The following is a 20752-nucleotide window of genomic DNA, read 5'->3' on the forward strand; positions in this document are numbered from 1 at the left end:
TTTTGGCCATAATGAGAGAGTGGAAGCGAAGGGAGAGCTTTGATCCATGGCCTGAAAGCTCATGTTTAAATCTGTTAGCAGACATCACTCATCTTTCCCCAAGGATGAAACAACCAGATCAAAGTCTGTTTCTTTGTGTTTAATGAACAATGAAACCCACTTTAGATGGAAATGGTCTGGACATACCATAAAGCCCTTTCAGCCATTCAACACTCAAAAAATATACAGATACAGATACCCTCTTATACATACTGTACACACATTTATATCCAAAATGTATCTAAATAATGAGTCCATGACCATAGAATTCAGACATTAAATAGACAGACAGGCAGAAATACTTATTGTAGCCATTGTAACTGAGCATGTGTGGACATACATCATCATACTCAGAATGAGCCAGAAATGTAACCGCACAATTAACACTCATTATTCAATTACAATAAATATAAATTTCCTTAGACACCGTCCCATAAAACTCTATCAATTAGCAAAAACATGTGCACAGGGAAAAAGAAATAATGCAAGTCAAACTGTGAAAATATTATTTTATTCCTAGAGCTTCACAAGGAATAGGCCTCTCTGGCGCCACACTCTCATTTCATATCAAACGCTTGTCCAAACCACACAAGAGCAGGAGCTCCACAAGGACCCATCACCGGCTTGTGATATTCCAGCAGCACTAAGTGGAGAGGAGGAGACCTGGAATGGCGCCCAATCAGATTTCCTTATTCTCTATTTCGATGGGCCACTGAGTGTTGTGAATCTCCTTTCTCCCCTCAGCTCATTAATTACCCATAAACAGGGCTGTAAATAAATATTTATGACATATCCACCTTTGATTGATGTTAAACACTTTCAAATAAGCCAAAAATAAACTGAAAATTCTTTGAATTGTGAGTAATGACAGAGGACAGTCTGAAGAACTTGTTTATAGTCTTATAATAAAGACTTTGAACTTAAACTCTTAGCGTGAGATTTAAAAGGAAATTACATGAGGCAATTCAAGTGTGAATTTTCTATACAACATTTGCAGAAATTACTGGTTTTGTACAAATTATAAAAGAGCAGGCAAAAAAAAAAACAATTTCAAATTTCAAATTTCCATAAAAACTGAATTGACTAATCTTTAACCAAATGCAAATTCAGTATTATGAATAAAGCTTAATGTAAATTAAGACTAAATAAAGTTTAATTCTTCAGAATTATGCTTAATTTATTATAATGTAAATTATTAAAAAAATACTCAATTCAGTTTGATAGAAATTTGTCATACAATTAAAATGCATAAATCATACATTTCTATAGAAATTCTATTTTTATAGGATTTATATAGAAATTTAAATGATCATTATTAATCAGCTGTATTTGACACACTGCATTTCTTGTAATGGAGGCACATATTCAATTAGTTTGATAACTCTTGATCATGTAGTTATGTACTTATAATTAATTATTTTAGTACTTCTTTAGAAAATACTGTACCTTGAAACATATACAAAATCCTGGAAAGTATAGGCCTGCTGTATGTGATTTGTTAAAAGGCTTCACATAGGACACTTTAAACATCCTGCTGCTCACATTTAATCCTTTTTTCCATTAAACACAAATAGCAATAAAGATATGACTGAAAGCATTGGAAGTAAACAATTCTTAACATTTTAAAGATTTGAAATGCTTAAACGAGTGTTTTCAGCAGTCAAGTATTCATGCAATTTATGATGATTTTGTAATGCTAGGAAAATAAAACAGGCAGAACTAGGTTATGCAGAGAGAGAGAGAGAGAGAGAGAGAGAGAGAGAGAGAGAGAGAGAGAGATAGAACAATAGGAAACATTCATGTTACTGTAAGTTTGTCTTTTTAAATCAAGACACAACACTTTGGTCAAGTCACTTTGGAAAATGTTAACATGAGCATCAGATGAGTGAAAGAGTGAGAGCTGGTGAAGATGGGCTGATATTTTGCATTCACATTTCAGTCACGTACTCACAGACATGCAAGACTTTACAGATCAATTACCCACGTTTTAAGACTCGGCGTACCATTGTGGGTACTTTTCGGCGGAATGATTATAATGGCCCTGGAAAAATAAAACACTTTACTGTGAACTGTAGTATGGGATTAATATAGCTTTGAATTACAGGGAACAAATAGTCTGGTTCGGTCAAATTTGCTCATCTGTTTACTTGACTAGCCTCTTAGCCACATCCTGATATGCCAATTCGATCTCGTTGTCAGCAGCACAGGTGTTTGTGAACTCTTCCTGTGCGTACGCACTATTCAGGTAGCGCCACACTCCGGTCAAATCGGTGGGAATGTCATAGTTCCGATATTTCTTGGCAACAACCTGCAAAGAATGGTTTGAAACATAGATCACTCAAAGTAAACTTGTACATTTTCTGCTCAACTCAAAATGTCATGAAGTCCACACCTACACAATGGCTGGGTATTTATACAGTCAGATTTCCTGATTTGATTCAATTCTGATTTACAAGCTTTTCATTTTAAAGGGTGACTGGGCTGGATGATAAGGGTACAAAAATGACACCTCAATATTTTTAGCTATTGTTGAAATTCTATATATATATATATATTGTGATAATTATGTATTTGCTATGAAATGTGTTTTTTTTTTTTTTTTTTATCAGAGGAACCGTTATTTCAACCAAACAGCCTCAGTAGAAGATTTAAATGTTTCATTTATAATAAATAATGAAGGCATGTTTTCCACACTTTTTCACTTAATTAACATAAGAACGATATTTAATAATTTACATTCAGATTCAACAATACAGTAATAAAAAACTATATTTACCTAAAAACTTTTTTTTGTGAACAAGTTTGCTCACTTACTTTATGGAGCCCAGTTACATTTTATTGTAGTACAATATAATACTGTATTATTGTTGTTTTCAAATGAATTGTTATGAACATTATTTGTTTTGTTCATTAACAATATATTTTTGTCATATTTTACCTTCACTCAGACATTTTATTTTGGCAGAAAGCTGAAAGTGTTGTCATGTTTATTTCACCTGCACATGAAACTTTTATTTTGGCAGAAAGCTGAAAGTGTTATCATGTTTATTTCACCTTCACTTGGAGCTTTTATTTTGGCAGAAAGCTGAAAGCGTTGTCATGTTTATTTCACCTGCACCTGAAACTTTTATTTTGGCGGAAAGCTGAAAGCGTTGTCATGTTAATTTCACCTTCCCCTGAAGCTTTTATTTTGGCAGAAAGCTGAAAGCGTTGTCATGTTTATTTCACCTTCCCCTGAAACTTTTATTTTGGCAGAAAGCTGAAAGGGTTGTCATGTTTATTTCACCTTCCCCTGAAACTTTTATTTTGGCAGAAAGCTGAAAGGGTTATCATGTTTATTTCACCTTCACCTGAAACTTTTATTTTGGTAGAAAGCTGAAAGTGTTATCATGTTAATTTCACCTTCACCTGGAGCTTTTATTTTGGTAGAAAGATGAAAGTGTTATCATGTTTATTTCACCTGCACCTGAAGCTTTTATTTTGGCGGAAAGCTGAAAGTGTTATCATGTTAATTTCACCTTCACCTGAAGCTTTTATTTTGGCGGAAAGCTGAAAGTGTTATCATGTTTATTTCACCTGCACCTGAAGCTTTTATTTTGGCGGAAAGCTGAAAGTGTTATCATGTTTATTTCACCTTCACCTGAAGCTTTTATTTTGGCAGAAAGCTGAAAGTGTTATCATGTTAATTTCACCTGCACCTGAAGCTTTTATTTTGGCAGAAAGCTGAAAGTGTTATCATGTTTATTTCACCTTCACCTGAAACTTTTATTTTGGCGGAAAGCTGAAAGTGTTATCATGTTTATTTCACCTGCACCTGAAACTTTTATTTTGGCAGAAAGCTGAAAGCGTTGTCATGTTTATTTCACCTGCACCTGAAACTTTTATTTTGGCAGAAAGCTGAAAGTGCTATCATGTTTATTTCACCTGCACCTGAAACTTTTATTTTGGCAGAAAGCTGAAAGCGTTGTCATGTTAATTTCACCTTCACCTGAAGCTTTTATTTTGGCAGAAAGCTGAAAGTGTTATCATGTTTATTTCACCTTCACCTGAAACTTTTATTTTGGCGGAAAGCTGAAAGTGTTATCATGTTTATTTCACCTGCACCTGAAACTTTTATTTTGGCAGAAAGCTGAAAGTGTTATCATGTTAATTTCACCTTCACCTGAAGCTTTTATTTTGGCAAAAAGCTGAAAGTGTTATCATGTTTATTTCACCTTCACCTGAAACTTTTATTTTGGCGGAAAGCTGAAAGTGTTATCATGTTTATTTCACCTGCACCTGAAGCTTTTATTTTGGCGGAAAGCTGAAAGTGTTATCATGTTTATTTCACCTGCACCTGAAGCTTTTATTTTGGCGGAAAGCTGAAAGTGTTATCATGTTTATTTCACCTGCACCTGAAGCTTTTATTTTGGTGGAAAGCTGAAAGTGTTATCATGTTTATTTCACCTTCACCTGAAGCTTTTATTTTGGCGGAAAGCTGAAAGTGTTATCATGTTTATTTCACCTTCACCTGAAGCTTTTATTTTGGCAGAAAGCTGAAAGCGTTGTCATGTTTATTTCACCTTCACCTGAAGCTTTTATTTTGGCAGAAAGCTGAAAGCGTTGTCATGTTTATTTCACCTTCACCTGAAGCTTTTATTTTGGCAGAAAGCTGAAAGCGTTGTCATGTTTATTTCACCTGCACCTGAAGCTTTTATTTTGGCGGAAAGCTGAAAGTGCACTGCAGTGTCAGTGTGTATTTGGCTGTTTGCAATGTTACTTATAACATATCTGTTGAAATGCTCACATCTATTTTTCTGTGATACCGTGTCCCATTTATAGATGTGAATAATAACATGTAAAGTTTATAAATGTTTATATAAATTATAAACAGTATGAATCTGCATCACTTTGCATTCACAATGCACTGGTGAAGACAGCATTTCCTCACAGAACATGACACCTGTTCACTCTGAACACAAATACAATGCATTCATTGAATTATATAGCAGCCTTTTGTAGTTTAATAATCACATATGACAGGAGCTTAATTTTATATTCCCAGCAAAATAATCGCAATAATATTGTGAATATTTCATATATTGCTATGCCCTAATAGTGGAGGCTAACATTCCCTAACACCTTCTTTTGTGTTCCATGGAAAAAAGAAAGCCATATGCGTTTGGAATGAGATGTTAACAGATTTCTCTTTTTTGGATGAACTGTCCCTTTAAATTTTGGTCCGTTCGTCACACAATAATATTAAAAATAATATTGTAAGTGCTCAAAATATATAAATATATTTATATACAGTAGGCTATATGTATAATATATAAATAACTATCTAATTGAATTGCCTAATCTTTAACAAAATAAAATGTATAAATATTTCAAGTTATATTAATTACATTTTCTTCAAGACTATTCAATTAAACTAGATGGAAATTTCTTATTGAATTGAAATGGATCTTAAAAATAGGCTAAAATATTTTAGAGTGTATATAAGGATCTTCAGGCCAATTAACAGTAACTCTCATGTCACCCTCCGCAGTTCAGCTCACCTTCACTATGTGGAGTTTTGGCAGCAGGTTACAGTCTGCCAGAGTGAGTTCATTCCCATCCAGAAACTTGCGTTCAGAGGCCTTCTCATCCTCTGTGCTGTCGGCATCTATCTCATCAGGTAAGGGACTGTTCAGGTAGTCGTCCAGCTTCTTGAGGGCCTTCGTCAAACCCTTCTCCAGTGCTAAAAAAAAAACATTACACACTTTTTAATAACCTGTGTGTTCCTGCACAGTAAATGAATGTGAATGGTAAAAAGTAGTGCAGCCCAAACAAATGGAAAACTTACTAGGGATGTACGATATACAGTATTGTAAGCTTATTGGTATTGGCCAATATTAATGCTTTTTAAATATCCTATCTTGTCTGATTAGGCCAATATAAAAAGCAGATACTAGAAGAGCTTATGATTTCCAATTCAAACATATACCAGTACTTTTACCTATGCTAGATTATAAAGAGTTATTTTAATATCTTTTCTGCTGTACCTTAAACTGTCTTGAGGCCTGATTTCACTTGGTGTGCATACACGTTTTTTTTTAAAAGGCAAAACAGTGTAGATTTGATGTATTGCCACTATAAATATGATATCAGCTAATATTACTATCCTAATATTACAGTATGTAAAGCTCTTTGAATGGAAGTATACAGAATAGAGCTATATTAAAGTAAGGAATTCATGTTAGAATTATTATAAAACTAAATCATTGGTATCAGCCAAATTTGCCAAAGTAAACAAAAATGTCCTTTAAATACAACATTGAAATTCATTATGACCATGAGATCTATAGGTCCAACACTATGCAAATGTTTTAACATTAAATTGAGTGAATAGAAGAATTGACTGTTGGATAGACAGCCTTTGACGTAAACAATAAAAGATCAGTGAAGTGTTTTCTCCTCCCTTTTAAAAAGTTATAAGCCTCTTTATTTTTCAATCCTAACCTTACACGATTATATGGTTATATGATTCATGTCCACTCACTGGTCAAATCAGTTCTATTAAATATACAAAGTTTCCAACACTATGGATTCCATATACAGTTAACTGTGTATCACTCCTTGCGTGTCCTTCTTCAGTATACTGACCAAAATACACTATATCCATTCATTCTTTCAATCAATCAGTTTGATCCAGTTTGACGTGCATACCTTCATTGGCATCTGGCTTGGTATTTTTAATGAAAGCTGAGAACTTTGCAAATATGTCATTCCCAGCTGTGTTGGACTCCCTGTGTCTCGCTGCAAGTTTGGGGTACCTTAGACAGAAGGAAAGGAACATAGAAAAACATGTGTCAATATTCTTTCCAGCTCTTGTTCACCATAGTTTAATGTGATGTTTAATACAATATAATACATTGCAAAAGTGACACATTGGAAGTGTAGTGTTGAGTTTCAGTACAGTGGGTGTATTTGTAAAACTGAGCTTACTTCGGTGGTGCCAAAACCTCCTCCAGGAACTCCTCGATCTTGTTAATGTCGGTCTTGACCTCGCCGTTGAAGGTAAGGAAAGGAGGGTGAGTGCCTGGAGCCAGATTGTGTAAATCAGCTGGTTTCCTGAACAAATATGAAATAATTTATGAAGTTCTTAATTGCATTACTGTCAGCCATTGTATTGCAGAAGAATTAAATTAATTCCTAGATTACATTAGATTCTTTGTCCTTATTGCACAGGATATACTGTAGTTCAGAATTAAATAATTTTCTGGTTTGAAATTAAACATATATATACAGTATTTAAACAATATCATTGACCTGCTACTGACCACATACAAAAGCACAAGTCAGGTGAATTTGATTTAAATGGACGTTTTTCCATTTCCATTCCAATATCAAAGGGAAATATAATGTCATTACATGAAGACATGTGACCTTTGTTCTTGACATTTACAATCCAAAAGGTCTTTTAGTTTTAATAGATTCCACATCACTCGAGCTCTCACCCAGATGAATAATTCTCACCTCTTCAGGTCGACGGTGGTGACGTTGAAGACCACACCTTTGAGCCAGAGGACCATGAAAAGACGCTGGGAGAACGGGCAGTTTCCAATGCTCTCGCCATCAATACCAGCCTACAAACATAAAAACGCTTTGTCTTTAAACATATCACATCGAGGGATTCTTGAATGTATTAATTCACCAAAATGCCAATAGCATTGGCTGAAGAAAGGGCTGGATAAAAAAACTGATGGCAGAGAGAAAGAGAGAGAAGACAGAGTAGGTTTTATAGTGCCCTCTGCTGGTGTTTCAATATCAAATCAAATCAAATCAAATCACTTTATTGTCACACTACCATGTACACAAGTGCAACAGTAGGTGAAATTCTTTTGTGCAGTTCCAAGCAACATAGCAGTCATGACAGTGAGGAGACATATACCAATTACAATAAACAACATACTTACACAACACAATTTACATATCAAATGTACACATACTTACACAGCACAATAATTATATACAATACACACAATATAGAATACACAATATACAATATGAGTGGCTATGTTCGGACTAGAACAGTCCTAAAGCACTCTTACTATTTCTGGAGCACATGGTATATATCCTGTTAATAGTATGCACATTTTCTGTATCCGTAGAATACCTGGTTAACCTATTACTTGTTGTCCAAATGTGCAGAATACAACAGAGAACACTGCACGGAATAGAATATCAGATTCATAAGCAAAATTAAACCCAATATCTTTCTTAACTTTATGAAATTGGATGTCGTTTCTTAACTGGACACCATTCACTGAATTACACAAGCAACATGATGAGGTCAACAATGTAGCAACTGTCTAAAACTTTCATCAATGGAAATTGCATACTTTTTCTTTTTTTAAAAAAAAACAATGTAGGCTACATACAATAGATACTGTAAAGTAAGCAGCATGCTAGTATGACGTTACGAAAATTTTAGCCATTTCAGACAGGACCACTTCCTTCAAATGAATACTAACTTGAATACTTAAATAAATCATTTACTGATTTGTAGACGATTGAAGCATCTGGTGGTATTGCCGGTATGGTTCTGTTTTAGGCAAACTAAATACCCATCCATGCATGGGTGGAGCAGGGAGAGCATCGAATAAATACCCCAGTGCAACATGGTACAATTGATCCTTACATAACATAGATTAAATCGACAATTGATAGACTTCAAATATAACAAGTTGGTAAAATCAAGAACAAGCCGCAAACACATTGATAATAGAATCTCAATGCAGCTGAGAGAATGAATGAAGAAAGGACTTAAAAAGGACCACTTTGATCGGAGTCTGAATTGTATTGACAGATGTCATGATCAGCTGAGCATCAGCAGATTCCAAGCTTGACTAACATGGCATGACTGAACTAACTCTATGCTTAATTTAATTTAATTTAATTTATTAATTTAAAAAGGTAGGAGAAACAACAAGATGTTCCATTAAGTTCCTAATCACTGAGAGTACAAAGGACTCCAGTTATCCTTGAGTGACTGTATTATTCGAGTTACTCTTACAGGAATCACATTAACATTATACTGTACGTCTCCACAGTGGAGAAGATCAGGTGTCCTAAAACAGTGGCACCACTAGCACGAGACCAGCTATAGCTTACACTGTGACATAATACCCAGCACAAAATGAATTATGCACAGTGCATTTATTAACTGCAGTACTGGAGGTATTCAGAACATGAAGAGGTCTAATCTTCCATCATTCCATCAAGAGTATATGCTCTCAAATATATATACTGTACAATCTATTACGTTTTACTATAATGTCATTCGTCTATCATATATTCATTAAGAAATCATCAGTCTTACTGATGTTATTGCTATTTGCAACATGATATCTCTCTTCTATAAATGACAACATTGACAAAGGATACGGTTTCATCAGCACAGAGGTTTGAATGGAATCATGGGAGGAGAATGCACTGGATAACACATTTAGATGAATGAGGCAGACGGTATGTGAAAGGTCAGGCCACTTACCACTCATCTGTCCATTCTGGAAAATTCAAAACAGAAAGTGCACTGGACGCAGAACAATGGTCAGTTACAATCTAGAAAGTGCAGGACTATGGGGCAGTTTGCAATGGGACTAGTTGCTCTGTAGGGCAGCAGTTCAGGGCTGTAAATATACCGGGGTGTGACAGAGGGGCAATGCCTTGTGTACAGTGTTTGCTGAGTTATATTCAAAGCTTGAGTCATTTTTGTCTTTCTTTTAAAACTATTAAGAAGCTGCTCCATTGGTTCATGAAATGTAGAATCTATAGAAACGCTATGTATATAACATATAGAAATGCATTGTCAGTGTGCATGTTTGTTTCCTCATGAGTAGGTTTAAAGTGGTTTCATCCATCATGCATCCACCTAATGACAAGTGCAACTTGGTCTCATAGAATCGTGTCACTATACCTACATTTTTGCGAAAGCATTTAATTGTGGCTGGTTGTACGTAATGCGTACATAATGATTCCTTGTACATCACTGAACTGCAGATTATCAGTTCATAAACAATTAAACAATGCTATCTTATGACATTAACCACTTTTACTCTGACCTACAAGGTGACACAATGTTTACATGTCATAACCAACTACATTTACAAACTTTTTCACGCATGATCAAGCGGCACGCTAGCTCAGCTAATAGAGCATTGCACTCACAATTTAAAGGGCTGGGGTACAAGTCCTAAAGAGTATGGAAGACCACATGTGAGCCGAAAGTGTCTTAGAAGCACCTCAAAATTACTTTTTATGTCATATTTGTCTTTTATGATAATATCGGTTAGGTTTAGGGTAGGGAGGTTGGTTTTGTTGATTCAAAACTTGATAAGAGTATTAAGCCTAAAAAGATCTGTTTATGAAAACATTTAACTCACTTTTAGCAGCTGCTTTCAAATGCCTAATCTAATGCCCCCTTTCTGGACACTAACATCATATATTGCTGAATGCTGCCTTTTCAAATGCTATTCAGATCTTGGAAGCTTGTTGTATTATCTGTAATGATGAACATTACTCACTTATGCAATGTAAACTAAGTATGCAAAATGGCTGCCATACTTCTAACTTACTGTTGTGCATTAGAGAAGGGTTAGCTATGGTTTAAAAAATATATATATCTAAGTACAACATTTGAGCCAGAATCATAGTGCTCATTCAAACCTCAGATTTGCTAAAAAAAAAAAAGTTTCATGATGTTCTAGGTATAATCACCCATTAAAGGAATGTTCCAGATCCAATACAATTTAAAAGGATAGTTCACCCAAAAAGGAAAATTCTCTAATGATTTACTCACCCTCCTGACATCCCAGATGTGCATGACTTTCTTTCTTCAGCAGAACACAAATTAAGATTTTTAGAAGAATATTTCAACTCTGTCAGTCCATTAAATGCAAGTGAATGGGTGCCAAAAATGTGAAGCTCCAAAGGGAGCATAAAAGTAATCCATACGACTCCAGTGGTTAGATCCATGTGTTCAGACATGATATGATAGGTGTGGGTGAGACACAGATCAGTATTTAAATCTTTTTTATCATAAATTCTCCTCCTTGCCCAGTAGGCGGTGATATGCATGGAGACTGTGAATACCCAAAAACAGAAGGAGACGGTGAAAGTAAAGGAAAAAATAACTTAAATATTGTTCTGTTTCTCACCCACGCCTATCATATCACTTTAAAATATATTGATTTAACCACCAGAGTTGTCTGGAGTACGTTTATGTTGCTCTTATGTGGATGTTGGGGCTTCAAAATATTGGCACCCATTTACTTGCATTGTAAGGACCTACAGTGCTGAAATATTCTTCTATCTTTGTTTGCGTTCAGCAGATGTAAGAAAGTCATTCACATATGGGATGGCATGAGGGTGAGAAAATTATGTAAGAATTTTTGGGTGAACTAGCCCTTTAAGCTCAACTGACAACATTTGTAGCATCATGTTGATTACCACAGAAAATTATTTAGACTTGTCCCTCATTTATAAAAAATAAGAATGCCAAAATTGCAGTTACAGTAAAGCATTTATAATGAAAGTGAATAGGATCAGTCGTGCAAAATACACAAAATATAATTTTATAAAATATAGCTACAAAGTGCAAAAATTATAAATATTCACATGATTTTAGTGTCTCTCTCTGAATAAAATACAAGCTGTTTTTTTCCTGATAGAACACTATCAAATTATTATCATTAATATCAAAATGTCAAATGTGTTTTGCAATACAAATGCAAAGTGATTGTTTAAAATATTATAAAACAAGTTGCGATTCAAACTTATGTCTGCATACACACCAAATTATAACTGCACTACTAGACTGATGGGTCGTACAACTATATGTTGTTAAAACGTGTTCGCATTATCTCATCTCGAGGACCAAGTGAGCTACTAGGACAATCCCATTCATCAACCCATCCCATAAAAATAGATGTGCATTCAGTTCAACTCATATTCTCTTATCATTGTCCTGATAAACAAATTATAATCTGTAATCCATCATGCAAGAACTACTGGCAATCAAATATCATTCTTTTTACAACCTGGTCATGTGTCGGCGTTACTCTAGAACAACTATTAGGTTACATTAACTTCATGGGTACATTACAAGAGCTCCATGGGAGTTTCTTAAACTTCTACACACTCTAATGCAAATGTTTTCTCCTTACCTTGACAAACAGTTCAATATCAGCTTCTTGGCCATCCACCATTGTGGACACTTTATCTAAATCCGTAAACTTTCCTGGTTGTTGTGTCTCCTACATCCTCCCAATGAGAGCCAGCAATAGTTTGCTGATATTTTGTGTTGAAATGTCAAAAGTTTAACCACGCTCTCATTAAACTCTGTCTGTTCTGTTCTGGATGGGCAGCCAATGGCACCAGGTGTTGTGATATCAGCTGTAGCCCAGACGAAAGGTAAATCAAGCTCTCTCCCAAAAAGGAGGTGATATAAAAAGAGAGGCAATAGGTACTTTGAAGGGGCAGGGCTTATTTTTGGCCCTGCCCCTGTCATCCATAGCTCTGATAAGCCTGAGTGACAAATGAGAATAAACTCATGGTGGTTCATGTTTTGAGGTGCGAAACATGGTTTTCGGCACTCAATACAAGTGAGTATTTGGACCATATACACTTGTATTGTGTGCAAACAAGCATACCTCATAATTTACATCAAATAGCCTGAGCAAGCGCTGTTGAAATGATCAAATATATTGAACTTAGTTATGATAAGCTCCTTGTTTACAGTCACTTCCTCAAAGCTCATGCTGCCCCGGTGTAACAATAACTCAGAGTAGAGGAATGAGTTGCATGCATTTTTCATGCACTCCAAGTCACGGGCAGCAAGCTGGCAGGCAACAGCAGGTTATATTAGATCAGCTTAGGAAGCCAGAGAGAATAAGATTCCCTCTTTAATATTTAATGAGCTGGCTTTGGTTTATAGCGTGAATTTACATTGATACTGGGCGTGACCGATGTGGACCTGTGAATTTATGATCTCTCATTTGGTCTCCAATATAGCTGACTATCCTACATCTGAGAGGGAAGGATGCATGAATATTCAACTAGTTAACCCCCATCATCATGCATGACCAATTTATTCAGCTTCAGGTCAATTACTTTGCCAAGGAAGGATATGTTTAAACCTGGAGGAACACATTTACATTGCAATTACATTGTCTGCAATATACGGCAAGGTTTTAAACGGTTAATATTGCATATAAAGAGGCCCTTTCCAGAATTTTTTAAAGCATTGTAATTAAAGCAGGCCTACTTAGGGTCATGTAGCCTATTGATTCTAACATTTGAACAGGTAATCAAATGGTTCTATCCTGTGGGTTTAAACTCAAGTTTAGATGATGAAATGACAGGCCTGCATTTAGATACAATGCATCAAGATGCAATACATACAATCTGAAGCTTGCAGAATGGCCGAGCACTGCTATACCTTTGTGTAAGGCTTCCTCTGTGTGCAAAGTATTTACATCTAGCGATTGTACAGTGATATACAAGTCAGAAATACAGCAATACATGCGATTCGAGAGCACAAACTATCACCTGAAGTCGATGATGTGGGACAGTTGCTCTTTTGCTCAGCTGAGGTTTTAGCATCATGCGTAGGGCAATGAAACATCAATGAGAACACACACAGTACTGACTTTTTTGTAAATTATTGTTTTCCCCCTAGTCAAAGCATGAGGTTGCACATCAGTAAAGTACTACTGAGAAGAAGAAAAAAACTTACAGTTGAGGATTAATTTGTTTTTATTTATAATCTGTAATATCACACCAAAATATTCATAAATAAATGTAATGATACAATAACACAATTGGTAACACTTTACAATAATGTTTGTTTGTTTGTTTGTTTGTTTGTTTGTTTGTTTGTTTATGTTAAGGCCCTCTCCTTGAAGACGGCCCTCCTGATTGCGCTCACTTCCATTAAGAGGGTTGGGGACCTGCAAGCGTTCTTGCCTGGATTTCGGTCCGGCAGACTCTCACATCATCCTAAGACCCCGACCATGCTACGTTCCCTAGGTTCCTACGACCCCTTTTAGGGATCAGGTAGTGAACCTGCAAGCGCTGCCCCCTTACCGGTTCGAGCACACTCGTGTTTTGACAGGTCCGAACACGTAGAATTCGGTAATACAGAACAGCTGGCCGGGTGTATCGCTTGCGCATAGCACCTTTCCCCTCTCCTGAGGTGAAGACGTGCGCTCTACTCCCCCAGTCAAGTCCACAAGTCACTGACCCTGGGTGTCCTTCCTCTGGCTCTGAATTCAGCGGAGGAAGTTCACAGCCAGACCCACCGCAGGCACTGACTTGCCTGTACTGGAACAGTCCCCTGTCGGTGGACCCGCGTCTCCCTTGGACAGAGTCTTTGCTGTTTCAGAAGGAAATTGTTTCTCTAATTCACCAAAGTGGCATTCAACTGATTACAAAGTATAGGCAGGACATTACTAATGTAAAAAAACAGCACCATCACTATTTGAAAAAAGTCCTTTTTGATCAAATCTAGACAGGCCCTATTTCCAGCAGCCATCACTCCAACACCTTATCCTTGAGTAATCATGATAAATTGCTAATTTGGTACTAGAAAATCACTTGCCATTATATCAAACACAGTTGAAAGCTATTTTGTTCGTTAAATGAAACTTAACATTGTCTTTGTGTTTGTTTTTGAGTTGCCACAGTATGCAATAGACTGGCATGTCTTAAGGTCAATATTATGGCAAAAATGGCAAAAGAAGAAACAGTTTCAATAGAATCTCGGTAACCAGAAACCATGCAGCACATTGTCAACGAGTGTCCGCTAACTTATTTCAATGGCGGACTCGAGGCTCTACACCTAGCTGAACAAGATGCTGTTCTGTGGCTGGGCACGCAATGCAAACGCTAAGAAGAAGCCCTTTAGTGTAAGCCGGTTCGCTCGTGACCATCTTTATAACACCCCTTGGGCAGCTCCTTTTTTGTCTGAGCAATAACCAAGCAAGTATAGCAAGCATTTTACCTAAATGGAGAACATCTGCAAACTCCTTTATCAAAAAGGCGATAAGGACTTTTCAACTGTAAAGCAGGACTTCCATTCCTTTAATGCAGTGGTTCTCAACGGAGGCAGTACTGCTCCCCTAGTGGGTGCTCAAATGATGCCAGTGGGCACTGAGAGCAAATTAGTAGAGAGGGGGGCGTTAGCTTACAAATGAGGGCGTTTATCAGTCATGTTAATAAAATCTATCATCAAGTTCCTGTCTGCATTCAAATGTTTATCTAGACTCTAGACATTATGCGGATCGGTATGCATTTGCACCCCAAATACCACTGTTAACACTATAAAAATAAATAAATAAAAACATTTACATTTTCATAAGGACAAATGCAACTTACACTTCTTTTTTTTTTTTAGATGAAATAGAAATGCGTAAATCCTAAAAAAAAAATTTGCTAAAATATTTTAGTTTGAGTGTAAGAAAATATAACTGATTTTGTTATGATTTTTGTCAAATTCTAAGAGATGATCATTCGAATCAGTAAGAACCTGATGACAGGAGTTCCAACTCAGTCACACTGTTAGAATAATTTAGTCACATAAATTTGGTGTTAACTTTTAACTTTTTATGGATGTTATATAACCTCACTGTTGTTGATACCAGTACATATCTACATCCAACCCAAAATCAATACTGTAATGTAGAATGAGCATTCCAGTGGGACAAAATATGCAATATTATTGGTCTTTTCACTTATTTTTGAAATATGATAACAATACCACTTTTATTGTTAGTTTCTGTCTCCACGTTTTAATTTTATACACCCCAGATTTAGCCCTCCATCTACTTAAATTTAAGAAACACAAGGTTTGGTCTCACATTCATGATGCGTAAACCGGCTGAATTTATAAACAAGGGATTAACATGGGCTAAGGGAATGAAGTAAGGGGCGTTCATCAGAAAAAGGTTGAGAACCACTGCTTTAATATCTTATCTCTAATTACTAATTAAGGAGTTTTAAAAGGATAATAATTGTTATAATGATGACTTATGTTGACACAATGTATATTATTAAGATTAAGTAAATGTACATGTTGATTATGAAAATATTGAATTTAAATCTAATTAAAACAGCATCAGTAAATATTAACATTTGCAGCATCAAGTAATGGCTATGCAAACTTTAAACATAACCTTATAAAGTTATATGCATGTGAATGTGGAAGCCTAAGAGCAGATGATTTCTGAAAAGTTTGCATTTATAATGTAACCAAGGTCGGTATATTTTTTACCAATGTTGTATAATAGTGCAATCACTGATGTGTGTTCACTCGCTGGCTTCATGACGAAAGTAGCTTGGCGTAGTATCACTCCAAAACAACAAGTTCTTTTATTGCTGCTTATGAATTTATGATTATTTGGTCATAAAACAGGTATGAAATATTTAAATTGTTCTTGAAGTTTTCTTAAAAACATATTTTTTTTTTAGTTCAGATTTAGATGTAAAATTTCAGTTTAAAAATAAACGCAAGGGAAGATTTGGGCTGGTATCTTGTGCGTTCGTTCCCAGATCCTTCCAGTTGGATTGATGGAATGTGACATGAACTTGGGCCTCCAGTGAGCTCACATTTATTAATACAATCACAGTTGCTCAATCAGCTGAGTGACCCCGTCATGTAAACAGAATAATGTGTTCTTCTATCATAAAGCAAAGAGCACCCGTGGGTTAATTTACTCAGGTCTGGAGTTCACCTTGGTTTCTATGACTGTACGGACACCCAGGTTAATGATTATTCAGCTTACGCAGTCTTCTTTTGAAACCTGACTGTCACTTTCATCCTTCTAGAACAAGTGAATGGAGACTCACTGTCACTATATATCATTATACACTGGCGGCCAAAAGTTTGAAATAATGTACAGCTTTTGCTGTTTCAGAAGGAAATTGTTACTCTAATTCACCAAAGTAGCATGTAACTGATCACAAAGTATAGTCAGGACATTACTAATGTAAAAAAACAGCACCATCACTATTTGAAAAAAGTCCTTTTTGATCAAATCTAGACAGGCCCTATTTCCAGCAACCATCACTCTAACATCTTATCCTTGAGTAATCATGCTAAATTGCTAATTTGTTGCTAGAACATCACTTGCCATTATATCAAACACAGTTGAAAGCTATTTTGTTCGTTAAATGAAACTTAACATTGTCTTTGTGTTTGTTTTTGAGTTGCCACAGTATGCAATAGACTGGCATGTCTTAAGGTCAATATTATGGCAAAAATGGTAAAAGAAGAAACAGTTTCAATAGAAACTCATCAGTCAATCATTGTTTTGAGGAATGAAGGCTGTACAATGCTTGAAATTGCCAAAAAACTGAAGATTTCAGACAAAGGTGTATACTACAGTCTTCAAAGATAAAGGACAGCTGGCTCTAACAAGGACAGAAAGAGATGTGGAAGGCCAGATGTACAACTAAACAAGAGGATAAGTACATCAGAGTCTCTAGTTTGAGAAATAGACGCCTCACATGTCCTCCGCTGACAGCTTCATTAAATTCTACCCGCTCAACACCAGTTTCATGTACAACAGTAAAGAGATGACTCAGGGGTGCAGCCTTATGGGAAGAATTGCAAAGAAAAAGCCACTTTTGATACAGAAAAACAAACAGAAAAGGTTCGAGTGGGCAAAGAAATACAAACATTGGACAACAGATAATTGGAAAAGAGTGTTATGGATCTTAACCCCATTGAGCATTTGTGGAATCAGCTCGACTGTAAGGTGTGTGAGAAGTGCCCGACAAGACAGACACACCTATGACAAGTGCTACAGGAAGTGTGGAGTGAAATGTCACCAGAGTATCTGGACAAACTGACAGCTAGAATGTCATGGATCTGCAAAGCTGTCATTGCTGCACATGGAGGATTTTTTATGAGAACTCTTTGAAGTAGTTTAAGAAGTTCTGAACATTTTGTTCATATTGTAATACTAATTTTTCATGTTATTAATGTCCTGACTATACAATGTGATCAGTTGAATGCCACTTTGGTGAATAAAAGTACCAATTTCTTTCCATAACAGCAAAACATATACATTATTCCAAACTTTTGGCTGCCAGTGTATATATATATATATATATTTGTTTTTATTTATTTTTTTATATATAGTTTTAATTTAATTTTGTATTCTTGTTATATTTTTTATATCTACTAAAATAAGTAGATATTTTTCAAAGTTTAGTTTAGATTAGATTATACGATATTTCATTACAAACACAAATTTTTTCATTTTATTTCTCATAAATAATAATTGTATATAAAATAATATGCTTTTCAACAAAGCCTATCATACTTGACTTTGTAATCTAAATATACATAATATTAAAATATATATATATATATATATATATATATATATATATATATATATATATATATATATATATATATATATATATATATTGTTTGTTTGTTTATTATATGATTAGAATCTCATAGAATTTATTTTTAGGAGAAAATAAAGTTCGGGAACCCCTGATCTACTAGTCAGCAGAGGTTTGAGAATGAATTCTCAGATTGTCCTCACATTCTCTCCAAATGCTAAAGGTATGCATAAATATGAGGGCTATCACACTGACCACACCCATCTGACCTTCAGACTGTACAAATAAATTCCTACTTTCTTTCTTTTTTCTTTTCTTGCCTTTTTCTCTTTATTTAATTAAACCAACAACAACAACAAAAGCACAGGTTCTTTTCTCCGTATCACAAACAAAGCCCCTAATAAACTAACAACCCCCTTACCTTGACAAAAAGCGCAATGTCAGGCTGATCTGAGTCGATAACTGTCGTGGTCTCCTCCACAGAACTGTTCTCCACGTTTTTCAGGCTGTAGTCAACTACCTCCTCAGGTTCTGGAGATGAATCTTCAGGGAGACTGTATGCCATGAGCAGATCGTCGTGCAGCAACAAGTGCGGGTCATTGCAAGGGTCTCCAATGTCCTCTGAAGCGCACGAAGACCGTCTGGACCCGTTTCCATCTCCATTCTGATGAGACACAGCCTCCACCTCCATCTGGCTGTCAGTTTTCTCTCCTTGTTCACTTGAGAGTGAATAGTGCGCTTCCTCCTCTCGAGTGGCTCCCTTTGTGTTCATGTGTTCAATGTGATTCTCATATTTGGGATCTGTGGTGCTGTTTGCGTTCTCGTCTCTTTGTTCATATATGTTCTTTTGGACGTTTGTAGCCATGATTAAAGCGCTTTAGGACTTGTGGAGAAGTATAAAGTCGTCTGGAGAAGCGCCTCAGTCCTCACCTGTTGCAGCGGAAGATGACAGATTACTTATAAATGAACTTTGCTCGATTACTGTGTCATAAAAAGTGAGCAACTAACAAGGGCCTCCTCTCGACACTGTAAAGCATGATAGCCCCATTAAGTTGTTAACTTATCTCTTGTCTTTATCTCCAATGGTCATTAGTGTTGGATAGTACTGAACTCATGTTTATAAGTTTTTTAAATGTAACTTAAAGTAATCCATTATCTTGATTACTTGTGAGTTTTGTCTGGGTTTCAGTGTTCATTGAACTCATGTCTGTAAGTTCTAAGTTGAAAAGGGGGAAGGGGCTGTATTGAGTTGGTAAAATTGAATAATGTTGCCACTTCACTTCTGTAAAACATTGGAGAAACCTGGATATTGTTTTGATGAAATGGATGTTTTTACAACCTTTATTAGAACCTGTTGTCCTACTAGGAATGAATTCCCAAGCCAATGGTAAAGCTTGTGTAAGACTGTTCTTGTTCAAATAAATAGTATATTTTTGAGCAGATAAATTTAATGTTCATTCGGTGTAAATAAGGAAACTGCAAACTTTAGTCATGAGAAATAAATGTAAGAAACTATTTAAAAAATATTAGTGCTCTTAACTTAAAATTGCAATTGATGTGCATATAGTTTAAGTTATCGTGACTTGAAAGTGTGTGTTGAAATAGTGAGGAATTGTATGTTTATTTGACAAGATAAAGTGAGTTTTCTTCAATTGATAATATTATATAGTAAGTTGTTTTAACTTTGAGTATCAAGTTGAAACAACAAATGATCAGTAGTTAAACAACTTGTAAAACATAACTATTTAGGTTGAAACAAAGATTATTTTCAAGTTGAATTTACTCACGTATTTAAGTCAGCAGGTGAACTTTAGTTTCTATGCTTAACCAACTTGAAACACAAGTTGAACTTTCGAACATTAGACTTTTGCCGTGTTCATTCCTTAAGAAACATGTTATTTTCATCCCATAAATAAAACATAGTATTAATATTTAATTTGTGATAATAACACAAAATGAAATTATAATACTCTGTAAAGTATAATTATGTTTATTAATGATAACAATAATAATATTTTAATATTATAATATTTGCCACTACCTTATAAGAATTCAAAAATGAAATTCAAACAATAACATTATAATGAATACATTCAAGAATAAATAGTCTACATTTATAAATGTAATTAACATTGTCTGGCCACACCCCAAGGAAACATTTTGAAGACATAAAGCTGTGATATGTATGGTATATTATAATGCCTTATTATTGCATTATTATTATTATTATTATTATTATTATTATATTGTAACATTTTCCATCATTCTAATAATATTAAATTAATATTGTAAGTGTTACGATGAACAGGAAGGCAGACGAGGGGCGAGG

General features: G+C 35.3%; 1 protein-coding gene across 2 annotated transcripts; it reads right to left on the bottom strand.

The window, feature by feature from the left end:
• Positions 1–533: 533 nt before the first annotated feature.
• LOC127623776 (chloride intracellular channel protein 5-like) lies at positions 534–19361 on the bottom strand. 2 transcript variants are annotated; one of them, XM_052098284.1, is made up of 6 exons: positions 18845–19361; positions 7540–7649; positions 7009–7134; positions 6730–6836; positions 5580–5761; positions 534–2347 (listed from the first exon to the last, which is right to left on the bottom strand). In XM_052098284.1, exons 1-6 carry the CDS (start codon positions 19286–19288, stop codon positions 2183–2185), a joined length of 1134 nt encoding a protein of 377 aa, XP_051954244.1. In that variant the 5' UTR covers positions 19289–19361; the 3' UTR covers positions 534–2182. The 2 variants fall into 2 exon arrangements, with proteins under 2 accessions (XP_051954244.1, XP_051954245.1); XM_052098285.1 differs by lacking the exon at positions 18845–19361 and adding an exon at positions 12231–12463.
• Positions 19362–20752: the final 1391 nt, after the last annotated feature.

This window comes from Xyrauchen texanus, chromosome 30 (assembly GCF_025860055.1).
Source record: "Xyrauchen texanus isolate HMW12.3.18 chromosome 30, RBS_HiC_50CHRs, whole genome shotgun sequence".
Lineage (NCBI taxonomy): Eukaryota > Metazoa > Chordata > Actinopteri > Cypriniformes > Catostomidae > Xyrauchen > Xyrauchen texanus.

Coding starts and splice junctions, on each gene's coding strand:
- LOC127623776 (XM_052098284.1), bottom strand. CDS start 19,288: ATGGCTACAAACGTCCAAAAGAACATATATGAACAAAGAGACGAGAAC. Junction 7,135..7,539: donor ACCACCGTCGACCTGAAGAG/GTGAGAATTATT, acceptor ATATTTGTTCAG/GAAACCAGCTGATTTACACA. Junction 6,837..7,008: donor GAGGTTTTGGCACCACCGAA/GTAAGCTCAGTT, acceptor CTTCTGTCTAAG/GTACCCCAAACTTGCAGCGA.